At 40.3% G+C, this 19,530-nt stretch overlaps 2 protein-coding genes across 3 annotated transcripts; one reads left to right on the forward strand and one right to left on the reverse strand.

Annotated features, from left to right (window-relative positions):
- The first annotated feature begins 152 nt into the window (after positions 1-152).
- On the forward strand, positions 153-3,999 carry LOC108918474 (coenzyme Q-binding protein COQ10 homolog A, mitochondrial-like). 2 transcript variants are annotated; one of them, XM_018725763.2, is made up of 5 exons: positions 153-780; positions 2,060-2,203; positions 2,431-2,623; positions 2,907-3,008; positions 3,357-3,999. In XM_018725763.2, exons 1-5 carry the CDS (start codon positions 656-658, stop codon positions 3,522-3,524), a joined length of 732 nt encoding a protein of 243 aa, XP_018581279.1. In that variant the 5' UTR covers positions 153-655; the 3' UTR covers positions 3,525-3,999. The 2 variants fall into 2 exon arrangements, with proteins under 2 accessions (XP_018581279.1, XP_018581280.1); XM_018725764.2 differs by having other exon boundaries at positions 2,431-2,602.
- A 4,136-nt stretch (positions 4,000-8,135) lies between these two features.
- On the reverse strand, positions 8,136-17,527 carry LOC108918473 (citrate synthase, mitochondrial). The gene is made up of 11 exons (XM_018725762.2): positions 17,349-17,527; positions 14,309-14,356; positions 13,887-13,994; positions 13,646-13,711; positions 13,272-13,403; positions 12,778-12,966; positions 12,124-12,323; positions 11,505-11,634; positions 11,272-11,373; positions 10,641-10,850; positions 8,136-10,186 (listed from the first exon to the last, which is right to left on the reverse strand). Exons 1-11 carry the CDS (start codon positions 17,397-17,399, stop codon positions 10,016-10,018), a joined length of 1,407 nt encoding a protein of 468 aa, XP_018581278.2. The 5' UTR covers positions 17,400-17,527; the 3' UTR covers positions 8,136-10,015.
- Positions 17,528-19,530: the final 2,003 nt, after the last annotated feature.

Here is a 19,530-nt window from a genome sequence, read left to right on the forward strand (position 1 = left end):
ATTCCCCGAACTAGACCTTGTAACCTACAGGGCTCCTAACACGAGAAACAAAAGCACGCGCACTTCCACCATGAATCGCTGCCTTCCGATTACGTCACAGACTGTTGCAGGGGAGGGGCGGTGTCGTAGTCATGACGTATCATGCGGTGACAGTGAAGAGGAACGGCAAGTGAACAGAAACCGGCATCCCGTGGAAGGTCGCCGCTTATACTGAAACTCGATGTGGGACAATTGAAGGGATAGTGAAGAATGTAAGGGGTGTAGAAGACACACGATCTGGGATTTTGAAGCTTGGATTAATCTAGTTAAGATAGATAGTCAGCTAACAATTTGAAATTTCTTAGCTAGCTAAGCTAGCTTACTCGGTCACCCAGCGAGCTTGGGGAGAATCATGGGCGGCCTTTTTTATAATGAACCTGTTGGACTGATTAAACGAGTTTATCGTCACTCCTCTCTCCTCTGAGTACTAATCTTGCAAAAATAAAAAAGTTAAACACGCCGGTTCTTGCTGTCGAAGCGGTGGAAAGGATTCAGCCAAGCGACTAGGATATTAATTTGCTCCCCGCACTGGTTCCAGTATAATATTTTTGGTGGGATTTCAAGGCACCAGACTCGTGCGGGTTTCGGTGGGGTTACGAAGCCGGTCGTGTGAAGAATGGCCGCCCCAACAGTCCGGCGGTGGCCGATGGGAGTTCGGACGTTAAGCGACTTTTTCGAGATCGCTACCCTGGGCACTGGCCGATCCCGGACGGCGCTGTCCCGAGCCCGACAGCCAATCAGGTGAGGAAATTAGAGTCACGTGTCGGGTTACAACACGTACGTCTTTGTCGTCAGCGTGCAACGTTTCCTACGTAACCGTACGGTAGACTTGAGAAAATAAAATGAGTTATTAAAAAAAGTTATGTCTGTTGTTTAAATGGTTATTGTTATTGCGAGAAGTTATCGCGTGTCTAATAAATTGCCTTTTTAGTTGCACATGGCATAAAGAAATGCAAAGATTAATATTATGAGAGACCAGCGGTCATTAGACTAGACTTGATGCCCATAATCATGTAAAAATGCATCAACTGAAGTCTAAACTGTCACTGTGATGGAAATGGATGATTTGTTGCATCAAGTTTCTTATTACTAAATAATTTCCAAATCTTCGTTGTGCATCAGCTGCTCAATACAGTAGCAGGAAAGTAGAGAGCAAATGGATTAATCTTCTAACATTTTATTCCACTTTAAAGATGATTTCAGAGTACCTGTAGATGATGAGGTGGTGGGATGGTGATGCTCTGTTTACTCAGTCAGTTCTGTACTTTATGGTAACCTTTTAGCAAATGTGTCAAATAGTAATTAATTAGTAAGTAGTTATTTTTTTTTTGGTGAAGCTACAGGTATTTTCCTGCCAACCTTTCTCTTGATGAGAATCACTGGTGGAGGATTACACTTGACACAACAGAGGAACCTTTGTGTACATATTATACAGAACATGTTCTTATATCCACAGCTTCTAATTATTAACAGCCATTCATGGTAATAAATTGCAGTGGCAAAAACTGAAAAGGTGGCAGACATGCAGTACATTTCACTTAGCAGATGCTTTTCTCCAAAGCAACCTACAATGAACTCTATGTAGTGTTATGAGCCCACACACCTTATTCACCGCAGTGACTTACACTGCTAGATACACTGCGTCACTCATCCATACATCAGTGGAACACACTCTCTCTGTGTCACTCACACACTATGGGGGAACCTGAACAACATGTCTTTGGACTGTGGGAGGAAACCAGAGCACCCTGAGGAAACCCACACAGACACGGGGAGAACATGCAAACTCCACACAGGCTGAGCGGGAATCGAACCCACATTCTCTCACACCACTCAGGTGCTGTGAAACAGCAGCGCTACTCACTGTGCCACTGTGCTGCCCCATTACTTTTGCCCCCCAAGTACTTTATGTGCTATATAGATTAAAGGAAATATTAGGTGGAAATTTTGTGCTGTTCCATATATGGTAATATTTCTGGACGTGCTGCCTGGTAACTCAATAACTTTTCTTTTACACTAGGTACCTTTCTTCATGTGGCATTTTAATGACGAGGACCCACAGGATGCTGTGCTGTTTAGACCAGGAGCCTGTTATCCCATCTAGCAGGACGTTCCTCAGCCTTCCGAACAAGAGGAAGGAGTACTCTGAGCGCAGAATAATAGGGTGTGTACTGATCCCCCATAGGTCCCTTCTACCTTCAAAGTTCTTCTCCAGGAATTGTGTCCTCAGAGCTTGGACTGTCTTTCTCTGGAAGGCAATATATGTGACAAAAGGGTCATTGTTTTTGTGACAGAGTTGACTTTCTCCAGTACAATCCAAGGAATGGCTTTATCTGCCTTCTCAGAGAAGCCATATTTTAATATCAAACATTTGCTGCCCTATACCACTAGGTACTCAATGCAAGAGATGTATGATGTGGTGTCCAATGTTGATGACTACAAGCTCTTCGTTCCATGGTGCAAAAAGTCTCAGACGATCATGAAGCGCTCGGGACATGCAAGGGCCCAACTAGAAGTTGGATTCCCTCCGGTCATGGAAAGATACACTTCCATGATCACCAATGTGAGACCTCACCTTGTCAAGGTATTATTATCTCTCTGATAGGGCCTTTTTTGTATCCTTAGCCTCTAATGGTCACAATAAACAGCATTTTAACTCTGAGTTTCAGCAAGTGTTTTAAAAGACTGTCTGATACCATATGAAATTAAGCCCAAATCAAAGCTGCTGTTTAAAAGTAGTTGCTTTGCAGTCTGCCATAAATTAAACAAGAACTATTAGGGATTTTAAAAAAAGACACTGTGCTTAACTTAAACTGCTGTTTTAAAATAAAAGTTTTCCTTCTTAATTATCCACTCTTATCTTCCAGGCTGTATGTACGGATGGTAAACTGTTTAACCACCTTGAAACGATATGGCGCTTCAGCCCCGGCATCCCTGGGTACCCCCGGACCTGTACTGTGGACTTCTCTGTGAGTACTGTCCTTTGTTCAGCCTCTTATTTCATTGAAACTTTCGAGTAACGGCTGTGGCCTGCTGTTCCCCTGATGTCCTGCTGGAATGAGCACACATCATTCAGTGCTCCTTGGGTGTACTGTACCTATACCTTCAGATGACCTTGTTACTGACTGATGTGAAATAATTAGAAGTACAAATGTAATAAATATTAATGATGCTGTTTAATGGAAATACTGTTTATTGACTGAGTTGCTTAGTTGTCTTATTCTGCTCCCATAGTCTCTTTGTTCTCACTTCTGCTCTTAACTTTATCCTTGCCTTATCTTTTTTGTGTCATCGCATCTTTCCTTTTTTCCTCCTAGATTTCATTCGAATTTCGCTCCTTGCTGCACTCCCAGTTGGCTACTATGTTCTTTGACGAGGTGGTGAAACAGATGGTTGCTGCATTCGAACGCCGTGCCTGCAAACTGTACGGCCCGGAGACGCGCATCCCACGGGAGCTCATGTTCCATGAGGTGCACCAGACATGAACCTGAACCTGAACCACACGCCTCTTGCATGTGTGCTGGCCAATTCTCACCATTTCCCAGCTATACTGACATCACTCCTGTTGCCATGGAATATGGAATTTTTTTTCCACTGGGTACCAATCAGTTTCTGTCTCCCTCTTGTCAAAATTTTGTGGGTCAGAGAACATTTTTTTTTTTTTTTTTAAAGCTGTTTGCTATTAGGATGCTTTCCAGTACAATCTTAAATTCAAAGGCCTTATGCAGGACAACCTCCACTGCTTACTTTTACCTCACATGGTCCATTTATTGCAGGTGGGTAATTAAAAAGCAGTTCAGGTTAATTAATTTGCTTCGGCTAAGGAGCTCCTTAAAGATTTTCCCAGAGTGCCAGTGTCTTGTTGATACATTGATTTTTTTTTTTTTTTTGTCTTTGTTTTGCTGCCATTGGAATTATGTAATCAATTCTAGCAGGTCAAACACCATCATTCTTCCTTACCATAGGGATTTATTTTTTTTATATATCAAAAATGTTTTTGTTTTTTTTTTTCCTCTTTTCAAGGAAATATTTCACTTCTATTTATTAGAAAAGGAATGAATGGGTAATATGTGAGTGATGTTTTAATTTAAGTGTGTTTGTACTTTTTATTTAGAAAGTAGGAGACACTGTCAAGATATACATACATATGTGAAACATTGCTTTTGTTTCAAAGTTAATCTTGTTGTATTTATTTGGCCCTGAAAACTAATATTCCTATTAAAACCTGTTATGTGAGGCTCTTTGTACTGTACAGAATGTGAGTGACCAGTGCAGTGTTACATGCCATGCAGATGGCAAAAATCTGTCGGGCAGCATCACAGTCAGGAAACTGGAATAGGTGTCTGTGCGCTGCATCACTATAGAACCCTTGAGCTGGATATTTAACAGGAAATAAATCAGTGTCCTGTATAATGGAGGATGAGGGGAGGAAATGTGGCAGGGAAATGGATGTTTGTCAATCAAATAATGCTGATCGGCAAATTAAAAATTACAGAATGAATTGGTCGCTTAAATTCAGCTGTATTGGAATGTATAAAAATATTTATGTTCTTGACTGAAAGAATGAAGCTGAGAACCAGTTTAGATGCTCTGATTTGTACTGGTTCACACTAAGACTCTGAACGCTGGTTTCTACTTCATGTACAGATGGTGCAGATGCCCTGCTTCATTTCATACAGAAAGGGAATTGTAAAGTCTCTGATTTTGGTGGAGAAGTGATTGGTGATTTAACACTTGTCATTCAGTTAACACCTGTTCCAAAAAAATGTACTGTATTAGTCTGTCTTGGACCCTGAATTCAGGTCTGTCCCATTCAAAGAGTAGACTTCAGATATCCTTTGGTGTGATTCAGGGGAATATCTAGAAGTTGGATGTTGTGCAGTTAAAATTCATTAACCGTCAAGTGTAAGTTATGCAGAAAACCTCTGTTATATATATCAATACATAAAAACCCACAGTTAATGTGCAAGTTCTCAGTATTCCAGGAGACTGTTAGTGATTGCAGTAATGTGGTCCACGAAGAACACCTTTTGTAAATTAATAAAATTTCAGTGGAGAAGTATTTAAAAATACTAAGGAAAGACATTAATAAGAGTAGGACAAATAACTCAAGCTCATAAATTGTGTAGTAAAGATCTGATACATCCATTGATAGAACCACAGTTACAGAGTATGACCCATTATGTTTTTTTTTTGTTACATAGAAGCGGTCTCCTGTAATTATAATGGAATTTGGATGTCTGAGATCTGTGAAATGTTAAATTTAACTTATGATTTTGAAAAATATGAGAAGCACATACCTGCAGTACCTTTTTGCAGTTAAGAATATGGGTGGGATTTTTCCCCATTCATTTACATTTTGGAATTCATCACTGATACCTTGAGAATTCAGAGATTGTTCAAGTCCGTGCTGAACGGTGATGTCTGTCTCATGACAAGGGAACGTTGTCGTCCGTCACCCGCCTTGTCTTAGAGTGTATAACCTTCAGAAAAGAGTAACCTCAAGCTGTCCATTTGCTGTCAGGTTTGTCAGGAACACCTTTACTTTGAACTGTAATAAATGTATATAAAATGTATGGAAATTAAACAAAATGATGTTTTGTAGTTAAATTATTCTACATTAACAACAAACCACATACCCAGAGGTTTGGCTGAGACTTGTTCATTTAGACAGGTGCATCAGTAGATTTGTTGCAGTAAATTGCATCTTCCTGTCCTTTCCATCTGTTCCCCACCTGGCCTTCAATTTGGTCATATCTGAGGTGCTTTAGAATCACTAACGGAATTCGCTCCTTGTGCTGTCAATATCATGCTTTTTCTATTTAATTTTTGATCATTCTCAGGGTTTTTAACAGAAATATTAGCTTTGCTCTTTCATAAAGGTGAAACAGATGCTGTCAGTGGAAACTGTACCAGCACAGCTGCACAGGCTATAGACACTGTTCCTGTGCATTACTTCATAAAGTGTAATTTGGAAAATAGACAGCATGTAGTGGAGCTTGAAACACAGTAATACTTCAGAATTTGGTGCCATTCCAAATTAGCTATGAGTCAGAACACAATTTTTAATAGAGAACGATAAAAGCCTAGTGGCTTCCTTTTCCAAAGTTGCTCAGATTAGTTGCGGGGGTTGAAATGACTTGTTCTAATAATGATCCGATTCCTTTGGCAATGGAGTCAGGTTGTCTTCAGTTCCTGATCTACAGGAATGCTTGTTCATTATCGACAAAAGCTGAATATATCTTGAAAAAATATGTTCTTGGTTTTATTAAAAAATGCTCTTGCTTAGGGTTGCTTTACCTATAATGTTAAGAATTTTCTTAGCAAGATTCGTTTGGCCTTTTTTTTTTTTTTTTTTTTCTTTTGCGATTTCTATATCTGAACTGGTTTGCCACGTGCATACGCTGCTCGTACACTGTACACTTTTCTAGCGATCTTGTGAGTACTGCAGTTCCTGCTGCCCAGAGAACAGTAAACTCTTGTAGAACACCTCATCAAGCGTCATTCCCTCCCTTGCTTGGTATATTTAGTTTGAAACTATTTCCGTGTTCACCAATTCCTCCCGCAAAGAACTATGAGTGTTTGCAGTGATAGTGAGCAAAAACTGAAGGATGAACAATCACAAGCACATTTAAATGCAATTAGAAGAATGTAACAAATGAGCAAATGAATACAATGAAATGTTTATTTTATAAAATATTGTATGTATTGTAAGGAAACTGTACACCCCTTAATAAAATTAAAGCATAAATATTGTACTGTTGTTATGTTTTATATTTAGGTGCAAAAGTGCTGTATGCTCAGGGCACCTGTATGTTTTGGAGAAAATAAAGCGTAAGCCCTTTCATAGCGTACAACATAGGGTTACAGTCTCTCCTGTACTGATGCCCTTGAGAGAAGTCTTGTGTGTTACTTGGATCAAAACCGAGACATAGAGGAACCGCTGTGGAGCTGCTGCCTTTGGACCCAACGGTCGGTCGCAGGTTTGATCCCCACCTCTGGCTGTAGTACCCTTGAGCAAGGTATTTACCTTAAATTGCTCCAGTAAAATTCCCCAGCTCTATAATTGGGTAAATAATTGTACGTACACTAACATTATAAGTCCCTTTGGAGAAAAGTGTCAGCTAAATGAATAAATGTAAATATACTCAACCTGAGCAAAATAATTTGTCAAGAAAGTACTGTACTGTACCATTTCTGTACACAGCTACCCATGTAATGTATGTTGGTTTAGACAGTGACATCATACAAACTGGATGCACTTTGGGAATCGCAAATCTGCATCTATGTCTCTCCATCCGTCGGTGAAATGCTCTTTTATTTTTGCCGAGCTGTGCGTCCCATTTGGGAGAAGCATCTGCTACCTGAATAAATGGAAATGTGAAAGCAAGGTGGTGTGGCCAGTAATTTGCAAGCAGGAATGAGTTTGTGAAAAGGGCAAAAGGACTAACAGAAATCTGAGTATGGTAGAGGCATGTGGAACAGCTATTAATAAGATCGTAGAGAACAGAACCCTGGAATAGAGCAGCTGAGCACGCTTATACGCACACACACTTACGCAAGAGGAAAAGGTGACACTCCAAAATGGTGTCATGTTTCCCTTTTCCCGATGCATTGTCCAGGAGACGTACCCAGCAAAGGTATCCTGCGCAGCACAAGTAAGACGCTCTTAAATCAAAGATGTAACTTAGAAAGAGCAGTTTCACTAATAAGGTGAGATAGGGCAGCTATCAGAAAACATCAGTATTTCAACAGAACACAGGTTCTCAGCAGTAATATACTGCAGTCCTCGGTTAAAGGCAAGGAAGATCTTATTGAGTTTTATTATGAATTAAATGGGAACATGAAAGCTAGACTGACACACTACAGCCATTTTTTTCAGCTTGCTAGCCATCTGCTTATGAGTATTTAGATAATGATGGCAGTATTTTTATTTTGGCTAAGATGACACAAGACACAGGACTGATAAAACCATTTATTGGCTTCCTTTGTTGTTTTCCATTTTTGTCTCATCTCTGCACTTCAAAGTCCCATCCCCACCCTAGCTCATGTTCCAAACCAAAATTCTATATATGTTGCATTTTCAGTCTTGTACATTTCTCCACATCACATTAGTACAGAACAACCTGAAGATTTGCAATATAAACAGGGTGAAACATTGACACAAACAATCTGTAAAATGTACATATATTCCCACAGGAAAGTAGCATTCAAAGCACCGTTGCATATGATGAAATCAAACAATATCTAAAGGGGGGACTTATGACAATCAAAGTCAGGCTGGTTCAACACAAGGGAGAAGCCAAAAATGCCAACACTTGGCAGACTGGAGTGTGTAAAGTGAGTTAGCCACCTCCTCCCAGACCCATGATCAGCAAAATCAGGAGGGTGCACCACCTCTACCGGGTGAATCTATTAAGAATAAAGCTGAATGCAATGTCTTCTCCCAGCAGGCTTACTTTAACATACGCTAAAAGTTACAAATCATTCTTTGCTGCATAGGAAATAGTCAAGTCCTATTTTTTTGAAGGTTGCTGTCCTTTTAACTCCTCTATCATTTAATGGTTCATTAGCCGGACATTCCAACTACATAAAAAAAAATAAATCCGCTCATGTCTCTATATAAACAAAACAGAACAAGAGACATCACGCTGAAATAAATAACAAGTAATACAATAACAAGCCCAACATTACTACTGCTAATGAGGAATGCACATTAATATGTACAATGTCATAAACCTTTTCACAGTAAAACATTGGTAGATAAAAATCCATGATACTTTTGTTTAACAATATTTTTAGGTTGCCTCAAAATATCTGAACCAGAAATTATTTGTACTCAAAACATAAAAAACCTGTTTTTCCAGCCATTAAAGCTTTGTATTAAATTGTGTCCAGAGCATATTATAAAGCAATTCCCCCCTTTCCAGATCGATCATCCCTTTTAATTAAAAAGTCTGCAAGTCTACAGGTTATTCTGATCAGAGATTACATGATTTTTCACATGATTTGGTGAAAAGTAAATGATAAACTAAAGTGAAGTGTTGCATAAATTGTTCATTCATACAAGCTCTATCTTTTATCGACCAATACCTGTTAAACTTGATAAGTGCCACGTCTGGCATTCCATGTTTTCCCCAAAGCGCCCTTTTTAGAAAATCTCTAGTATTAATGGGAAGTTCAGCCACAATGCCAACTCACTCCAGTATTCATATGATAAAAGATTTAAAAAAAAAAAAAAAAATCATTGTCCTGTTGATTTTGGGGAAAAAACCTCTAGAACACTATGACAAGAACTTCTGCAGCCATCATAGCACTGTTCCAGGTGTTTGTTTACTCCCTTAAAAGGGTACCCAATTTACAACACTACAAATATAAAACTGGGTATCCTTCATGATGACTAAAGTAACTGCAAACCAAAATTTTAAAAGTGCTAGGAGACAATCCAACACAGAGAATACTTACAACATATGAAAGAAGTACACAGCTGCAAAAAAAGAAAAAGGTGGAGTCCTGTGAGCTGTCAGTCAACTGATTTGAGTGGCATTGTGCGGTACATGCTTGTCATAGTGCAGTTCACGTATACAAAAAGCTGTCAAAGATCAGTGGTGCCACAGAACATGCAGGAGTCCAGTCACTGGTGAAAGGACCCTGATGGTGTATTTTAGAAGAAACGAACCAGTGTGGACTAAATGGAAAAATAACTATGCTCCATGGAGATAAAAATAGCTTTGAAATGGTAACAGACATAAGGGCAACAGCGTTAATAACTCAAATTTGGAGTTTATATAAATGCTGACTTCATTACTTTGCCAAAAAGTGGGATGAACTGAGTCCTTATAGTTTAAAAGTATACTGTCTAAACGGTGTAATATTTGAATATCCCAAATGTTCCATCTGGGAGAGTTGAAGATGTCTCCTCTCCCCAATATTCTCTTCTTTTACACCTCCATTTCTTTGTCGTCTCTTGCCAGGTCTACCCCGACTTGGCCCCCACCAGAGCCATGAGACCATCGGTACTCATGGACTTGGGCCGTTCCAGGGGGAAGCCCAGTGCTCGGCTCCAGACCAGCTGGGCCAGGACACCGAGGGCCCGTGACACGCCAAACAGCACGGTGTAGTAGTTCATCTCAGTCATGCCGTAGTACTGCAGGGGGTGGGGGACAGCGTGGGGAAGAGAAACAGAGTAAGGGTACTCATTAACAGCCAGATTACTGACCCGGGTAACCCCAGAGCTGTCATGTTAAATAGAGCAGACAGCCATTTACAAACAGACAATGAAACTTTGCCCATTTCAGGAGTAGGGGAAAAAGGCGAGTAATGTAATCAAGATTTTGAATCAAAAGGCTTAGGAAAAACTGTTGTTCATAAGTTAAACAAAAGATACAAATTAATAGTCAGGTAGGTTAACTGTGAACAAACTAATGCATAACAATGGCATAGCCAAGTTTCAATAATAGACCTTGTGAGTCACCACAATTAAGAAGCTTCTCTTTGTCTAAAGAGTCATGTTTTGTGCTTTTCTAAACTTGCTCCCATTAAAGCAGAAATGGGATAAAAATGCAGATGCAACAGGAAGAGACTCCACATTTCCAGCATACCTGCAGCAGCACCCCACTGTGGGCATCCACATTGGGCCAGGGGTTCTTGGCCTTGCCCTGCTCCAGTAGCACATTAGGCACAATCTTGTACAGTTGGGCCACTAGCTTAAACAGTGGGTCATTGGGCAGGTGCTTTAGGGCAAACTCCTGTTGGCATGTGTACCGCGGGTCAGTCTTCCTTAGCACTGCATGCCCATAGCCAGGGACCACCTGACACAGAGAGAAGAGCTCTGTCAGAAAGGAAGCGCATCACCCGGTCCAAGGCTGCACTGGGACACCTTTTCGTCTATTTTATTTTATTCTCATCATGTTGTTCATTAAACTTGTGTTGAAGTTCTGAACATCTTGAAATTATTACTACACCGAGCATTTGTAAATATACCAATAGTGAAAAATCATCTTTGGTACACACAACACATAAGTAATTTTTTTTTTTTTTTTCCATTTTGTATTGGTAAAATCCAAAGTTATAATCGATATATGTAAACCTTTAATAATATAGGTATTTATAAAAATTCTGAATATAGTTAATTTCACTAGCTGAACCACAGTCAGCTATGTAATTGCATTGTATTCTCAACCTTGTGCTTAAATAGTAAAAATCTTTAAGGGTTCTGGTATTCTCCCTCACCCTTCCAGATTTGAGTGTGTTCCAGATGTAGTCTCTGAGTTTCTCATCAGACACTTCTCCGCCCAGCTCCTTCTTCAAGGCTGTCAGCCAAACCAGCACTTCCTATACAGGTACAGTAGGAAATCACATATGCTTTCTTTCACTTAAAACCATCATCTTATTTCTGGTTAGACTAAAGGGAGTAATTGCATGTTTCTTCAGAAACCTAGCTCATATAAGACGAGAAAACCTACCTGATTAGCCAGGCCATGTAGAGGTCCAGCCAAACCATTCATGGCAGCACTGAAGGAGAGGTAGGGGTCAGATAGTGCACTGCCCACAAGGTGACTAGTGTGGGCACTGACATTACCACCTTCATGGTCACTGCAAAAGGAGAAAATTGATATTAAAGCATTTTTTTTTTTTTTTCCAATCCACATTTTTGTAATGTTTGTCTTAGCATCATAAATCACCTTGGACAAAGGCATCAGCTAGACAGTAGTTAATTATCTAACTAGAGCTGTCACCACTAGATGGCAGCACACACACAAAACATTTTTACCCAAGAAGCCAGTGACACTTCAAAATTGGATTTTGCATTTTGCTCATAATCTCAGTGTAGGAGATTACCCTGCAATGCAAAACTGTAAAAAAAAAAAAAAAAAAAAAAAAAAGGGGAGTGTGTGAGTGAGCGAGTGCAATTTTACTTTATTGTTTCAACATTCTTTACAGATAATCCAGCAGGACAGAGTGCTAAGACTTGACCTCAGTCACTTGGGATCAAAATTAAGTTTTACTACTTATTTCCATCATGCTTTTCCACCCTCCACTTAGTCTTTTTATTGCTGCATGTTGGCTTTGAAGAAACTGAACCTGTGGATGGTGAGGTAAAGGCGCATGAGCTCAGTAAACTGCGAATCGCTGTAACCCAGCATGTTGGTAAAGTTGTGGGACCAGTCCAGTTTGGAGTCAATGGCACCGATGCTGCTGCCTTCGCGGTACAGGTTGCGGTAGATCTTCGCAGCAACACATGGCAGTTTGGCAATCAAATCCATGGAGTCCTCATAGATGTACTGAAAAAGGGAAATTGAACAAGACTTTTAATAGCAGGGGAGGGGGGAAAAAAAAATTAAACCAAGACTTCCCCAAACAAGGAACTAAATAATCATTCTGAGAAGGCTTGTGACAGATGTGGAAGAATTAAAATTTTTTTCATCCTCAACTAAAAATTGCAAACACTCCAATTCAACCACACCTGTTAAAGAAAATATGTTCCTGAGTGACACAGCTCTGATACTATTCATCATTCTGCTGGTAACTGTATGAATGGAGGAAGCCCCAGAAAATATTACTCCACAAGTTTTAACTAATACACATGGACAACTAGAAAAACAGCATATAAGCAATAAATAAAGAAATTTGCACTTAATATATGTATGCCTAACAATACAGAATACTACAAGTTTAACCACTTCAACCATTTACAAGTTCCAGTGCAAGCCACTGTGGAGTCCTTAACGTACTTGCCTCCCAATACTTGGCTTTGTTGACGCCCTCGGAATAGGCCCGCACAAAACTGCTCTCACTGTTGAGGGCTGTGATAGCGGCGCTGAACTGGGGCATGGGGTGCAGGTTGGTGGGGAAGTTGTCCAGCATAGTGACCACATGAGAAGGAAGGGCTGCCCGTTTGGCCCACTCCTTTGACAGCCAGTTCACCTGGGAAGAAACGGAAACTCCCCTTAAATATGTTTCCTCGGATCAACAAAAGCCCAGAACTACTTCAGCTGGATCTCTCATACCACTGCCCATGTAAAATATTCTAAAAACATTCCAAACATACAAAAACATCCAGTTTTCCCAGATACACCTATATGGAATATGAACAAGGTTGGAAAACTTTTTGTGAGCTACTTTTAGAGAGGAAGCAATCTGATGTGCTTTCTCTGATCCATCATACATAAAACACATCTGAAATAATGTGTGTGAATTTCAGGATGAGATGGTGTCAGTTCGTTAATCACCTGCTCCTCTGTTGGCACTTGCCCAGTTATCAGGAGCCAAAAGAGCCCCTCAGGCAATGGTTCACGCCCCCCAGGAGCCTTGGGCAGTAGCTGCTGGCACTCTGGGATGCTGTAGCCACGAAAACGGATTCCCTGGAAATAATAGAGATGGGAAAAAGAATCCTCTTGATATGTCCCAATTGCTGTGACCTTCAGCCTCACAGCATGTAAACTGAATGAAGTGACATACCAGAGCAGAACCTATTATTAATGTGCCAATGACCTCTGACACTAATTTGTGCCAGTACATGTCATCTTTATGAGTCACCTGATATTAAAAAACCCTTCTGTTTATATAAATGTGATTAACTAGTAAGTGAGTAAGTTTAACTCACCTCATCAGGATCCAGGACAGAGGTCTCATACACCAGACCTTTCATGCCTCTCATCCCGCCATAGACCTGGAAATAAACACCACACCACCCTCAGGGGGACCAGCTCATGATGAATATGTACATTGTGCTTTGCAGCTGACTCTATAGGGCAGGGCTGAGAACAGTCAAGAATCATCTGAAATAGAAATACTACTGGGCATTGACACAACAAGATTAGGCCAATTTAAGGACACAACCTTACCATATCCACAGTGATCTGGCCAATGGCGGATTTGCCATATTGTTGTCGGAAATTCTTGATCCTACTCTGTTCTTTGGGGATAAGCTCTGATAACACATCCTTCAGGTTCTGCAATAAATGTGCAGGATCCCATTTTCTGTCATGAATATTGCTCATATTCTAACAGCATTTGAAAAATGTTACAGAAGCAAACAGAAAAGCTTTGCATTACAGTATAGAACTAATCAGTACTTTGTCTATTTTCTGTTAAAATTCAATGTCCCTGTTTATTTGGAAAAAAATTGAAGATATGACATTAGAAGTATTAATATTCAGTCAAGGACAACAGAATGATGAGCACTTGTTACAAAATTGTTACAATTTAAACTGTCTGGTTAACCATTTTTTGGCACAGAAATAAAGGTTTAGCTACAAACACTTACTGTGGTCGAACTGGAATTTCTAGCAGCTACAAGCACACAAGCGGCATTCTGAAAAAGAAGAAATGCATGCACAAAGAAGACAAAGAATGACAAAAATAGGTTTCTACTTTTACTCATTTGACAGATAATTTTCTCCAAAGTGACTTACAATGAACACTATGAAGTACTATTAGCTGACACAGGTGACTTACAATGCTATATAGACACATACAGACTGAAATCAATTGTCCCGAGCAGGGCAGCAGCGAGCCGGAGCCTAGCCCGGCAACACAGGGCGAAAGGCTGGAGGAAGAGGGGACACACCCAGGATGGGACGCCAGTCCGTCACAGGGCACCCCAAGCAGGACTCGAACCCCAGAGCCACCAGAGAGCAGGACCTGGCCAAACCCGCTGAGCCACCGCATGCCCCAATGTTATATACACTACCTACAACTATTCATTCATCTAAAAAGCAGCACAGTGTAAAATGGACACGTTGCACAATTTAGAGCCACCAGCAGTAAACTTGAAACACATCTTCATACTGTGAGATGGAAGCCAGAGCACTCAGAGGAAACACAGGGAGAACATGCAAACTCCACAGAGGCTGAGAAGAAATAAAATCCATATCCTCTCGCACTACACCACTATGCCATGTCTAAGGTACAACGTCAAAGGAGAGGGAAACTAACTCAATAATAAGCACACCAACTGCAAGGACTGGCCAGTGCTACAAAAGCACAGAAACCCCTATCAAGGAGAGCTGGTACAGCTACCAAGAACCACAGCACTGCTTTTAAAACACTTTACCGTTTACATTTCCAATCCTAAAAATATTACCAAGCATAGGTATATAATCATTACACACATATAGTATATTAAATAAAATATGGAGGATGAAGGGTAAGCTTAAACCCTTTAGTGAGAAATACTGATTTTTAAAAAAAAAAAAAAAAAAAAAAAAAGGCAGATGTAAATGAAAAGGAAATTAAATCCAGAATTTTTCAGTCTGTGTGACCTTGCTATAAAGGGACAGAGGAAGGAAAGAAGTCATTCAGCAACAAAGGATTTGGCTTAAGCTACTGTGAACACAAAGGTCAGGAAGGTCCACATCAATCCCAAACTGAATTAAAATTATGTAGTCAATTGCTTTAGGTTCAAATTCGTACGAATGTGTCGATGATAAAGGAAGTTTAAATTATTAAAAAAAGACAACCTGAAACTGAAGTGACCTTGACAATGCAATGTAGTGACATTCCATTAAATGCCCATGTTGTGCCAAAAATGTTTTCATTAAAGTGTAAAAATTGGGAGAAAATTCATCTCAAGGTGGAACTGCACTCCGAGGAGCAGAACTCTCTATATTCAATCACAACTTATCACAGCAGTTTTTTTGTCTTCATGTTTGTTCAAGCATAAAATATTTCCTGTAAAAATTTCAGTAAATATTTTCCCATTTTCAGATTACCTAGATTTTTTAAATACACTAACTCTTCAACTTAAAACCCCAAATGGATCATAAGGGCTGTTCCCAATTGATTTTGTAACTTCAAAATCACTCCTACCAAGTCAGAATCAATAGAAGCTTAACAATACCAATGATGTTCAACGTATTTACAGGTTAGCTTCTGAAAAAACCTCAGAGACAGCTATGGCAGCCAAGAAAACTGCTCTGTGAACGTTTATTTTGTAAACAGAATTAAAAATATTTTGAAATCACTGAAATACAGTATCTTATTCAATGCAGGTATATGGCAGATTCATTCCATAAATACTGGAACACCAGACAAGTAAACACTAGAAAAAGTGGACAGCTGCTAGTGTAGTGGTTAGAGCTGCTGCCTTTAGGCACAAAGGTCGCAGGGTCAAATCCCACCTCCAGCTACAGTACCCTTGAGCAAGGCACTTACCCTCAATTGCTCCAATAAAACTACCCACCTCTGTAAATGGGTAAATAATTGTAAGTTGCTTTGGAGAAAAGCTTCAGTTAAATTAATAAAATGTAACAGTGCCACACTTGTCAGTAAAATGCCCTTGAACAGAGTACATCTACCGGCAGGCCATAAAAACACTAATCACATTTACACCACTACAAGCATAAATTGTTGGAAATAGCTGTTAATGCGCAAGTCATTACAAGCACCTCGGCCTACAACCCTAACACAGTAAGCTGCCTTGTGCTAAGGAATAATTACGGTTAACAATATTCTATATTACAATTCAATCCGCCAGCTCCTTGAAACACACCAGGAATCCTGTACCTTTCCTAGGAGAACAGCACTGGGCAATTTTAGAGATCAGATATATCCAGAGCTGAGCAGAGAACAACACGTTATCATTACATGTGGAGCTGGACCTCATTCATTCTCCATCTCAGGCCAGGAGCGGATCTCTGATCATTACCTACACCGGTGCAGGCAGGACACCAAAAAGACAAGCTCACGGCAAGAGCCACGGCATGATCATCATGTTCTGTGTTTACTAGGATTTAACCCGTGAATTCTCCTGCACGGTAGGGCCCTGACAGGGCAGGCTTGCCTCTAACCAAGGATCACCTGGAAGACACACTTATATTACTGCGTAAGCTCTCTTATCATGTTCTTGCAGGACGCGTCACACTGACTGTCACGCTGCACGTCACTGACTAACTGACACTCCAAAACAGAGTAAAACTACAGAACCCAATCACCAGTCACACATGATGATCTACGGGGGACAACAAACACGGACAACCACGATTTTCACCCTTGGCGTTATCAAATAAGTTCTACTCTTCATTTTTGACGAGGTCCCCCGTCAACTCGTCACCACTCAGGCAGTGAGTGTGACGTCACAGCGCTACGACTGTGAGAAGGGTGGCCTGCTGCTGGAATGACGCTGGCAATACAGTTACAGAGAAACTCATCTTAAAATAATGTTTAGATGCGTGAACCAAACAAGTCCACACTCGGAGAGGCCTAGGCTTAGCATGCTGGTTCTGAATGGACACACTTTTTTAGTCTAGAGTTAGCGTCACGCAACGCTGTGCGAGTGAGTGTAGCCAGTGAGTATCTTCTTTTACCTTAGACTTGAGGAGCCTCGGGGCGAGTCTACTCAGCGTCAGTAGGGACATGGTTTCTGTGAGCGAGCACCGCACTTCTCCTCGAAAATTACTAAGCTCCAGCGGCTGAACAGCGGAATTTGTTGAAGGTGCCCCGCGTGATTAGATGGAGATACTGAAGGTTGTGAGAGGGATTGGGTCCCGCGACAGAGCACGGCTGGGATTGGACAGGGCCACAGCGGCCCGCTACTGAACAGGAATCTGATTGGATAGGAGTTCGCAATTGTGCGGCACTCTGATTAGACGAGGCGTCATTTGCTAAAACTGACAAAGATCGGGATTGGATAATAGCTTGTTAAGAAAGTGATTGGAGAACCTGGCCGGGACTTTCCAAACTTTTCCACGAAGCAGCGAAGCGATAACTCGTCTACTTCTAATCGGTTTTCAGCCCTATGACTAAGTTTAGGTGTCCAGTTTTCGTCAGGACTATAGAAATTATACTTATAATGCTTTTTAAGTTTTCATTTCTAATTCGAGGCGTAAATTTAAGTGAGTTCGTATATTTTAAGATTTAATATTTCTGTCGTTCATCATGTGTGTACTGATGATTTCTTAGTATTTGCAAACTCAGCCGTTTTTTTTTTTTAGAGTTCGGGTAGTTGTCGCACTCATGCCATGGGATAACACAGGGCTTCCAGTTGTACCACGTACTTTTTATGAATGAATTGCATGCTTCCAAAGAAGCTGAGAACAATTCAAAAGAAAACCCCAAATTAGCCAGTCTTCCCAAGAAGATGAGTGTTTTCATAAACATACCACACTAACTAATCACTTGTAGACAAGTGAATGTTGCAATTCCTCTAATAAGCTAAGTTATCAAGGCACTCTGGAGAAAGCAAGTTTTGATACAATAAAAGTCTGAGACAAACTTACAAAAAGCATTTTAATAATCATAAACTTTCATAGGCTTGATGGATGGGCCCTTACTCAAGCAACTCTAATGCCACCTTTCCCCTGCATACCTGTACATTATTTCTAAGTACTGTTTTCTCAACCCTGCTAATTTGTACATTTTCATGATCACTACTCCTTTCCTACGGTAACTGCAAACATTTTGTGGAATGACATCAATTCTGCAAATGTAGGGATCATAGGAGTGCCGTAGCTCATACACCAAGTTGTGTTTTACTCTTTCTTTTTTTAGACAGGGCTTTTCAAAATGCATAGGCGTTTTGATAATGTTTGGGGTTAACAAAAAGTTGTGTTAAGCACACAGTAACACAGTTGTAAGCATATACTGAGGGAGAAAGCATCCAGTTATGATTTAGGTTTATTTCATGTAGGAACTCCCAGTGGAATACAGAAAGCCTGGAAAACTTTCATCATTACTGCATTATAATTCTATCTGAGGAAAAACTTGCATCTTCTATATTCCATGAAAGCAGAATTTCAAAAGCGAATCCTCAGAATTGTGACTGTACAAAGTACATATTGTAACAACCTGGGTTACTGAGAGTTTGAGCGGGAAAATTGGTTTATTGTAAATAGCTGAATTGTGGGTAAAATGGAATTGTGCTCAATCCGCTGTGGGAACTCATAAGGATTATATGGGGGTGTGTTGGCCAGTGAAAAGGGAGAAAAATTTGCAGGGTGCTAAGCAGGCTGGGAAGGCTGGCTTGAGGTGTAGGTCCTTAAGGAAAAGGGTTCCTTGGACCAAGAGCATTATTTTCTTGCGTTTGCACTGATACCTCGTTGTGTGCCAGTGTCCCAATAAACGTTCATAATGAACATTGTCTGTGCATCCTTCCTCGCCCCATTCGAACCCAGAGCGCAGCACAGTACAATATAATTCACTTCATTCTAAGTGCAATGAATGTACCTGAAAGCACTTTACACATAAGAACAATTCTTACCCCTTAGCTAATGCAGATTAATCTGATTTATCTGTTAATCTGATAAACCTTTTTGAGGGAAAAGGGTGCAGAAGCAAAAAGAGACAATGTCAGATATGCTTTAGCCACTGCTTATTTCCTGAAAAGGCTTACATTCCTTGTAAAATTTAAATTATTTGCTTATAGTAATATCAAAACAGCCAATCCTTTGCTCACAACCTTCCACCCTGAATCGCTACACAATCTGCTGTCACACAACATTTTGCAGACAACATTTATTACAGACAGATTTTTTTCAGTTTCATAAAAAG

The sequence above is a fragment of the Scleropages formosus genome, chromosome 22 (assembly GCF_900964775.1).
Source record: "Scleropages formosus chromosome 22, fSclFor1.1, whole genome shotgun sequence".
NCBI classification, from domain to species: domain Eukaryota; kingdom Metazoa; phylum Chordata; class Actinopteri; order Osteoglossiformes; family Osteoglossidae; genus Scleropages; species Scleropages formosus.

Bases quoted from the DNA above. Each gene is read 5' to 3' on its own strand.
- LOC108918474 (XM_018725763.2), top strand. From the start codon at position 656: ATGGCCGCCCCAACAGTCCGGCGGTGGCCGATGGGAGTTCGGACGTTA. The intron at 781-2,059 runs GTGAGGAAATTA...CTTTTACACTAG, and splicing joins CGAGCCCGACAGCCAATCAG to GTACCTTTCTTCATGTGGCA. The intron at 2,204-2,430 runs GTGTGTACTGAT...CTATACCACTAG, and splicing joins TCTGAGCGCAGAATAATAGG to GTACTCAATGCAAGAGATGT.
- LOC108918473 (XM_018725762.2), bottom strand. From the start codon at position 17,399: ATGTCCCTACTGACGCTGAGTAGACTCGCCCCGAGGCTCCTCAAGTCT. The intron at 12,967-13,271 runs GTGATTAACGAA...GTTTCTTCCCAG, and splicing joins AAGTGCCAACAGAGGAGCAG to GTGAACTGGCTGTCAAAGGA. The intron at 11,635-12,123 runs GTTCAGTTTCTT...CTCCTTTTGCAG, and splicing joins CTTTACCTCACCATCCACAG to TGACCATGAAGGTGGTAATG.